Source organism: Opisthocomus hoazin, chromosome 1, assembly GCF_030867145.1.
Source record: "Opisthocomus hoazin isolate bOpiHoa1 chromosome 1, bOpiHoa1.hap1, whole genome shotgun sequence".
Lineage (NCBI taxonomy): Eukaryota > Metazoa > Chordata > Aves > Opisthocomiformes > Opisthocomidae > Opisthocomus > Opisthocomus hoazin.
The window spans coordinates 122,618,073-122,627,719 of NC_134414.1; the positions used below are offsets into that span (position 1 = coordinate 122,618,073).

At 45.3% G+C, this 9,647-nt stretch overlaps 1 protein-coding gene across 1 annotated transcript in view; it reads left to right on the top strand.

The window, feature by feature from the left end:
* The window catches only part of PDZK1 (PDZ domain containing 1), a 206,388-nt gene that overhangs the window by 194,118 nt on the left and 2,623 nt on the right, over positions 1 to 9,647 (top strand). Inside the window, exons 3-7 of the mRNA XM_075434214.1 lie at positions 5,566 to 5,777; positions 6,090 to 6,342; positions 7,292 to 7,428; positions 8,723 to 8,912; positions 9,182 to 9,378. Coding sequence (XP_075290329.1) covers positions 5,566 to 5,777; positions 6,090 to 6,342; positions 7,292 to 7,428; positions 8,723 to 8,912; positions 9,182 to 9,378 — 989 coding nt within the window. The remainder of the gene's footprint in view (positions 1 to 5,565; positions 5,778 to 6,089; positions 6,343 to 7,291; positions 7,429 to 8,722; positions 8,913 to 9,181; positions 9,379 to 9,647) is intronic.

Consider the following 9,647-nt stretch of genomic DNA (forward strand, 5'->3'; position numbering starts at 1 on the left):
CCTCCTAGGGCTAAGCACCAGCCTCGACTCAAAAAATCTTCCCCTCACTACTCCTATTTACTAACATTCTGTAATTCACCATGCCAGAAGCTTAAGTAGTCTATTGACTGCTAGACCTTTCTACCTTAACTTTCTTTTCAAAGCCTTTCAAAACTGCTGCACAGCCTCTACCTCTTTCCCATTTGGTACATGACCATACTGTCCCTTCCAAAAATGCAGAATGTTTCTATGTTTCGCTAACATTCTACATTTGTGCAGCACCTTATTCCTGAAAAATCTTGTCTGGACACAAAATGACCTTAAGTGACGATCACAGTGGCACTAAAATAAAAAAAAAAACCCACCACATCTTGCTCCAAATGCTGTGTTGTTTCCTTGTATGCTGACCTGAGATCCTTGTCTGGGTTCCCATCTCCACTGTGCGTAGCCTCACTTGTCTGAAAGATTGCAAGCAGACGACAGGGCAGAGTCTGACTTCTCTGGTGCTGACAACATTGGGGCTCACTTACTTAGGTTTTTAGATTGTATGTTGTACAAAGAGGAACAGCTCCTACTCACAACAGGCTTGGAAATCCACTTAAAGTAAATGGATTACAGTAAGGCTTTTAAAACATTGATGACTGTTCTGTTGCAGCACATTTAGGTTATGCTTATTTCTATTACTTTTCCTTTGAATTAAACAGTTGGAGCAGACAGCCAAGGAAAACGCAGGTATTATTTCTAATAATCCAATTCCACAGCAAGTTAATGAGGGAAATAAGTAATTTTAAAGCTTTCTAAAACTGAATGAGATTTTTTTAACAAGAACCTTACACAGTCGATTCACTAAGTATCTTAGTACACCAAGATCTCAAATTTGGAGGCTTCCCTGTTTATTAGCAGCACCATCAGTTCAGTGCATGTCTGTAAGCATTATCCTGCACGTGCTTATGACCAGTGGATAAGACATGCCCAGCCAATAAACACCCAACCCGACTCCCTCTCACTCCTCTCCTACAGGATAGGGAGAAAAAAAAAAAAAAAAAGGAAGGCAAGAAGACTCCTGGATTGAGATAATGACTGTCTGACAGGGAAAGGAAAGCTGCACAAGCAAGCAAAGAAAAACAGGAATTCATTCACTACTTCCCATCAGCAGGCAGATCTTTAGTTACTTCAAGGGAAGCAGCACCTCAAAAGGCACTGCAGTTGCTTGGGAAGACTGCCATAATCACAAACATGTGCCCTTCCTCCTCCTTTCACCGAGATTTTACTGGTGAGCATGATATCAAATGGTATGCAATATCCCTTTGGTCAGTTTAGGCCACCTATCTCTGTCCCCTCCCAACCTCTCGCTCATCCCTAGCCTACTCACTTGGGAGGTGTTTTGGTTTGGCCTGGATAAATGCCAGGTGCCCACCAAAACTGCTCTATCACTCCCCCTCCTCAGCTGGACAGGAGAGGGGAAATGTGATGAAAGGCTCGAGGGTCGAGACAAGGACAGGGAGAGATCCCTCACCAATTACCGTCACGGACAAGACAGACTGAACTTGGGGAGAAACGGGAGTTTAATTCATCACCAATCAAATCAGAGTAGGACAGAGAGAAATAAAACCAGATCTTAAAACACCTTCCCCCCACCCCTCCCTTCTTCTGGGGCTCAGCTTCACTCCCGTTTCTCTCTCTCCTCCCCCCAGGCGGCGCAGAGGTGCAGGGAATCGGGGTTGCGGTCAGTTCAGCACACGTTGTCTCTGCCGCTCCTTCCTGCTCAGGGGGAGGACTCCTCACACTCTTCCCCTGCTCCAGTGTGAGGTCCCTCTCACGGGAGACAGTTCTCCACAAACTTCTCCAATGTGTGTCCTTCCCATGGGCTGCAGCTCTTCACGAACTGCCCCAGCATGGGTCCCTTCCACAGGGTGCAGTCCTTCAGGAACAGGCTGCCCCAGCGTGGGTCCCCCATGGGGTCACAAGCCCTGCCAACAAACCTGCTCCAGCGTGGGCTCCTCTCTCCATAGGTCCGCAGGTCCTGGCAGGAGCCTGCCCCAGCACAGGCTCCCCATGGGGTCACAGCTTCCTTCAGGCATCCACCTGCTTTGGCGTGGGGTCCCTTCCATGGGCTACAGGTGGATATCTGCTCCACCATGGACCTCCCATGGACTGCAGGGGAACAACCTGCCTCACCATGGTCTTCAGCACTAGCTGCAAGGGAAGAATCTCTGCTCCAACATCTCGAGCACCTCCTCCCCCTTCCTTCTTCACTGACCTTGGTGTCTGCAGAGTTGTTTCTTTCACATCGTCTCACTCCTCTCTCTACACTGCTGTCTCATCACTTTTTTTTTTTCTTCCCTTTCTTAAATACATTATCACACAGGCGCTACCACCGTTGCTGATTGGCTTGGCCTTGGCCAGCAGTGGGTGCGTCTTCGAGCCGGCTGGCACTGGCTTTATCAGACATGGGGGAAGCTTCTGGCAGCTTCTCACAGAAGCCACTCCTGTAGTCCCGCCACTACCAAAGCCTTGCCATGCAAACCCATAACAGGAGGGCATGGGGAGAGGAAGCCTTGAGAGAAAACAAACTCTGTTCAACAACAGCCAAAAAAGTGGTGTGTTTTCAACTCTGACTTAGCCCCAAATGCAAAGCACAGCACCATGCAGGCTGCCATGAAGAAAGTTAAATTCATCCCAGCCAGACACAGTACAATCTCAACCCCTTATTCCATATCATTCACATCATGGTCAGGTCACAGATCATATGATTCATCTAAGTATCCTCTGCCGCATGCATACATTGATTAGCTTCTATACCCTACTCAAAGCTTTTCATTCTATCTACTTCTTATTCCTGAAATTCTCTCTTACCAACACTTACAACTTATATTTGTAATACTGAAACCATCTTTACATCCAATAGTCAGGTGTATACATCCTCATCAACCGCTATACCTTGTCCCTTGATATATACACAAATATTATCCCCCCCATTCTCCCCCTCCCCCAAAGTCCACAAGAACAGTTGATGACTTTGGTCCTACCTGTCAAGCAGATGACTCAGAACAGAAGCAGTAGCGTGTTGGATTATTCAGCACCAAGACTGCTTTGGCTGGGTCAGCGCTGCACTCACCTAGCTCCTCGTGATGCTCATTCTCCTTTGGTTCATGTGATTCCTGTTGTATTACTTCCTGTATCACACAAATTAAATCATGGATTATTTTCCCCCAGGGATAAATCTCTTTGAGGTGAACACCAGATTTCCACTTCCCTCTGCACTACCCACCAAGTACACCTGGGTCCTTGAGCAAAGACAATCCCACACATGGACTTTCCTTTTCCCAAGGGACAGCAACCCACACTGCCTTTCCCAGCCACTTACCTACACGTACTACGGGGGCCTCATTCCCTCCTACAGTCTGTAGGGGCTTTGTTTGTGCAGAACCAGGGCAGTTAGTAGATCATCTGGTGTTAACCAGCCAAGTGGCTTCTGCTAAATTCACATCCCACTGCTTCCATTCCCCAGTGCCTTATGCTCTCAGCAGTCTTTAACAGTCCATTGCATCGTTCAGCCTTTCCAGAGGCTTGTGGGTGACAGGGTATACGATGCATCAATCAATGTCATGTTTCCTGGCCCAGGAGTGTATGAGGATATTTCAGAAATGAGTTGCGCTGTCTGGCTCAATACTTTCTGGGGTACCACAACACAGAACTTGACTTTCAAGGCACAGGATGGCATCTCAGACACTGCAAACCGTCCCATTGAATGTCTCCAGTCACCCAGTAGATGCTTCCATCATGGTAAACACAAAGCACTTACCTTGGCAGGTTCAGAGCGGTGCTCCAGTATAGTCAATTTGTCAGGCCTCACCATATTGATATCCCAGCCACCTCCCTCTCTCTAGTCCAGTGAGACCTTATTCACATGGGTCACTTGTTCGCATTGCATGTTTCATATGTGCGACGGCCTCAACAGTCAGGGCCACCCCTCAACCACAAGCCCATTTTTTCGTTGTGTCTCTCCCACCTACTGTCCTATCTCGAATTCTTCAAGCTTTTTCATCCCACTTTTTCCCCCTGTCCTGTAGACGAGGGGAGTGAGAGTGGCTCAGTGGGCAGCTGGCTGCTGGCCAAGGTCAACTCATCACAGTCCTTTTTTTGGCATCCAGCACACATCACACAGGTGTGGATTGGTAACCTCTTGATCTGCAGTCAAATGCTGCTGGCCCAGGTCAACCCACCACAACCCAAACCTGCTCCCCTTAAGACATTGCTTATAGCTGGACAAGGCTCTTGCCCAGAGCAAAGATCAGGCTTGACTCGGATGACCTCCTTGACTGAGCTTTTCAGTATAATTACCAGTAGAACAAAATTCAAAGCTGCTGAGAAATGCACATGGTTAGCACTTCTGCAGGCAAGGACAAGACAGCTTATCAAGGTGCTGAACATATTCAGTGAAACTTGGTTAAATAAATCATCTTTTAAATCAACCTTTGCCCAATCAAAGTCCAGCCTTACTTATAGGTACAACCACAGGAGCAACAGCAAAATAGAATTCCTGTGAAGGCTGCTCCACACAGACATACAGGTAAGAGATTCCTTTTTTGCTAATCTGTCTTCCCTTAGAAAACCCCTTTGTATGATCCCAGTAACTGGGCATATAAAGGTTTCATGGGTTAAAAGAGTAGTATGCGGTGCACTGTAACCGCCCCTCCATTTCTAAATATGAAGAAGTAATCTTTCCCATAAAAGCCTACTGTTTCTTCAGCTTTGTACCACTGGTTTTGCATGTTAACTTCAGGAATTAGAAGAGATTCTCACTGTTTATCAAGAAAAACTGCTCTGAGTTGTAGTTGCAATTAATATAGTCTGGTGTGTTCCACACAATGTCCATATAATAGGGCAGTCCATCCCTATCTGGAATTAGTCCCAGTGCAACTGCACAGAGACTCCAAAAAGCACAAGGCACCTGACCAACAGGAACAAGTGAATCACAGGAGGCTCCATCTGAATGTAAGGATGCTCTTTTACTATGACAGCAACTGAGCACTGGCATAGGTTGCCCAGAGAGGTAATGGAGCCTCTCTCCTTAGAGGTACTCAAAAGCTGCCTGGACTTGGTCCTGGGGAACTGGCTCTGTGTGGTCCTGCTTGAGCTGGGAGGTTGGACCACATGACCTCCAGAGGTCCTTTCCAACCTTTACCATTCTGCGATTCTGTGGAATCCCATTTTGTCACATCACTTTGCTACAGTGTGCCAGTATTTTGGTGCTGCTATTATTTTTCCTCTGTAAGACTTAATTCTGGTATTACCTCCTCACCTCAATTTTCAGTATGTTATCACAGGCAGACAATTTCTTCCAGTTGTGCATCTTGCTTCATTTGAGACAGGGAGACAAGAAGCGAGGAGGGAGAGGGAAAAGGGACTGGTTTCTTCTCCCTAGCCTTGTTAACTAGCTTCAATTTTGCACGGATAGATTTCATGAGAAACAAAACCTCACAAATTCTGAAGCAAACTGTCTCAGTATGTATTTAGAGGGAACATACCTAGGTAAGCTTACTGCTTTTACTCACATGTTATCTTTTCCATCCTGTCTGGTAGAGATGACTTCCGTTCTCCAGCCCCGAGAATGTAAAGTGACCAAAAAGCCCCAAAAGAGGTACGGATTCTACCTGCGTATTGAGAAAGACACAGCAGGGCATCTCATCCGGAATGTGGAAAAGAACAGTCCAGCTGCAAAGGCTGGCTTGAAGGACGGAGACAGACTCCTCAGGGTTAATGGCGTGTTTGTAGACAAGGAGGAACATGCTCAGGTAGATTTCTGTTTAGGCTGGGATCCACACCAGTCCCCCATTACCCAGACCCACTGCCACCATGTGAAGCCTTCTCTTCCCGTTTTTGTGGCATCTTTGGCTAGGAAATCCAATAGCTGAGTCAACTGCTCTGAGTAGCTCCCTGCATCATTTATTACCCTCCATGGGCATGAAATGTCTTTGAGTCGCCTCCAGAGGGCATAAGCAAAGGGATGAAACAACAAAAACAGTAGACAGTGCAACCCTTCCCGGGGAGAGGTTTTACGGCCATCACTCTTAGACCTGCTTGCCATTTCACCCTGTCCACTACAGGTGGTGGAGATTGTCAAGAAGAGCGGGAATTCTGTTGTACTTCTTGTTCTGGATGATGCATCCTACCAAAAGGCAGAAAAGGAGGGAGTGAACTTGGAAGAGCTGGGTCAAAAGATGTCAACAGGACAACAGCAAGAGCAGCAGCCCTCACCCCCCACGGCCAATGGAGCAATCACCGCAGCTCCACAACCCCGGCTCTGCTACCTAGTGAAGGAGAAGAAAGGCTATGGCTTCTCTCTGAGAAGTACAGCAGGTGAGAGCCTGGGGAGAAGAGATGGTATGTGTGTCTGTATATATATACGGGGCAGCAGGGACAGAGGCAACCATGGTTAAAATATGGGGACCAACAGGGACACACAAACTGCTCTTGCTAAGAGAAAGATGAGGTCAGATCCATCTCTAGTCCCTTTCTGTACAGCATATGCAATGCACAGTTTTCAGAAGACCATATTTCTTATGGGGTGGAGAAAAAAAAAAAAAAAAAGGAGAAAAAAAAAAGAATAAGCTATTTTCTGCTTGTTGTTTAAATCCACATACCAAAACCAAATTTGCAGTCACCACTCAAATAGCAGATATACACTCACAGTGTCACATTAAGTCCCATTCCATTCCTCCAAATCACCTCAGGAATCAGCACACAAGGTTTTAGACAGCTGTAATACACACTTTTTCTGATTTATAAGTTATTTCATTTAGAAAGCAAGGGATTTTGAACCTCTTCCACATATTCTTTCTTCCAAGGCCAGTCAGTCAACAGAATAGGGCAGTCTTCTGGAAAGCATCATTGCTAAAAAGGGCATTTTGGAATGCAATATAACTGAAAGGCTAAACATGGAAGCCTTCCAAAGACAGGAAATTATGAAATGTATAAAACAACAATAAAAGCAGCTCCTCACTTCACATTTGAGGGGGGAGGGAGGCACGAATCAAACCCCTTTCAGCCCCTTTGGCACTCTTAGTAGAGAAATAAAAGACTGTTTGAGCTGCAGATAGTGAACAAATGCCTCCCTCCCCCACAGAAGTGATTTTTTCGAGGATAGAGTAAGAGGTGTGTCTGTGTGGAAGCTTTGTGATGCCACTGTAATCTGCACGTAAGCAGAAACCAAGAGTCTCTAAGGACATCAGTGCTGAGTTTCCCCAACCGTTAAATTCAGGCATATTTCAGTGGCTTACCCTGTGTAATGAGTTTTCATTTATTTCAGGACAGAAGGGGTTGTTCATAGTAGACCTTTCATCACAAGGAGCAGCTGCAAAGGCTGGTGTCCAAAATAATGATCGCCTGATTGAAATAAATGGAAAAAATGTGGAAAATGACACACATGAGGAAGTGGTGGAAAAGGTATTTGTTTGTATACTGATTCATCTTCTTTTCTGGCCCACTTTTACAGCAACCTATCAGGGTTACCGAGGTGGCAGGTCTAGCTGATTTGAATGCTTCACAGTAAATCTTGTAAGCTACTGTTCGTGTAGCATCCACACTGCAGAGTACCCCTCTGCTTTGGCTTTGCTGTCAAGCAGCCTCTTGAACTGACTTTGAATGAATACTGCCATCAAGACAGGCCAACTGATTTTAAATAATAGAAGTATACTGCTGTCAGGAATCCTGTTAAACAAATCATGCTCTGTTCCTAGAAGTCCTGGAAATACTCCTAATGGTAAGAGGGCAAGTCCTCAAATGTGGTTTTCAGGTCAGGAAGATGGGAAACTCTCTGATGATACAGTTAGCATGGAACAGGGAAAATCCATGACTTCAGACAGTATTTCCTTTCTCCTGCTAAGAAGTCCAAAACTAATGAAAACTACTGTGCAAGTAATTTCACTGTCTGGCCTCAGCTACAAAGAACATCGCTAATGAGGCTTCCAGCTTTCCACTGCTGGCACTGATAAAATGCAGCTGAAGAGATTTCTGAGAGCCATGAGACAGGCAGTACACGCTCTGGCATTGCAGCATCACAATTCAGTGCACACTAGTAACTATGGAACCATGCAACCCCTGTGTTTTGTTGAGCTGCTGTAACATCAGCAGCAAGTGACATTGGCTAAGATGAGTAAAGAAGGCACCAACTAGACTAGAAAGGAATAAGAGAAGGATGGACTTGGAGAGGTTTAACATACAAAAAAAACCCCCAAACCTCAGAATCAGTAATACAGGGAGATGGAAGAGGACCAAGAGTGACAGAAACTTGATTCTTGTCACTGTAATCTAAAATAGTGGTATAGATGGCATGGTATGTCTATACTGTAGAGTTCCACATCTAGATAAGCCAAACACTATCTGGTTGGGCTCACTGGATTCTACCGGCACTGTATGCCACCCTCCTGGCGCTCTACAGCTAATTCCCTGGAGGTCAGGAACACAGTACGAAATACAGAAAATTTCCCCATATATATGCTGGGTCTTACACGCCTGAGATCTTGTCACAGTCCAAATTTCTGACTGGAGGAGGGGAAAAAGAAAAAAAAAAAAAAAAGAAAAGAAAAAACTTACAGTACCTCGGCCTCTGCACCTCATGGCTCATTCGTCAACAGCACCCACACACCGCTATGTATCAGTAGACCAGTTACCAAAGTATCTACAGTTCCCACATGTTGTTGAAGGGGTGACATCTGAGACTATACATGTACTATCACAGGTAAAGAAGTCTGAAAACCATGTTATGTTTCTACTTGCAAATGAAGAAACAGACCGCTATTACAAAAGCCAGAAGATGGTGCTGAGCAAAGAGAGCGCCAACCTAAGATTGCTTCCCCTCAAACCACGACTTATTGAGATCCAGAAAGGAGAAAATGGTTATGGCTTTTATCTACGGATGGAACAAAATAGTGGTGGTAAGAACCAAGTTAACACACAGACACACATGATATCCACCATACAGTTTCTTCCTGTACAAGGTTTGCAGACCTCGTTCTCTTCGGCTTCTTACTGGTCATCTAGAAGTCCTCTACAGACGTGTTGCAAACAGGGCTGTATCAGGGACCTGATCTCATCTTGAAGTGCAGCTCTGACAATCAGCCTTTGCCATGCATTTTAATATCTTTAAACTTACCAAGCATACACCTTCACATCAAACTTTTTACTCTTCTGATCTTAGATCATGTAATCAAGGATATTGATTCTGGAAGCCCAGCAGCCAAGGCGGGTCTCAAAGACAATGACATCTTAGTAGCTGTCAACGGCGAGCAAGTAGATGGTTTGGACCATGAAAGCGTCGTGGGAAAAATTAAGCAGTCTGAGGCAAAAACCACACTGTTGGTAGTGGATAAGGAGACTGACACCATGTATAAACTGGTAAGAAAATGCAAACTATAGATAAGAATTGATAATTTTTCATTATGAAGAGACATATGCAGCAATGAAACAGCCAGTCTGCTCTGACAGACACTTCTTTGACTTGCAGGAAATGTCTAAGACACACACCTATTTCAGCAACTCTCCTTCCACTTGTACAGCAAGTCACTAAACACCCAAATTTTGGGCCTCTTCTGGATTTTTATAGGCACTACTGGAACAATTCTAAATTTAAACACACCACAAGAAAGGTCAGAAGACAAGCAAAT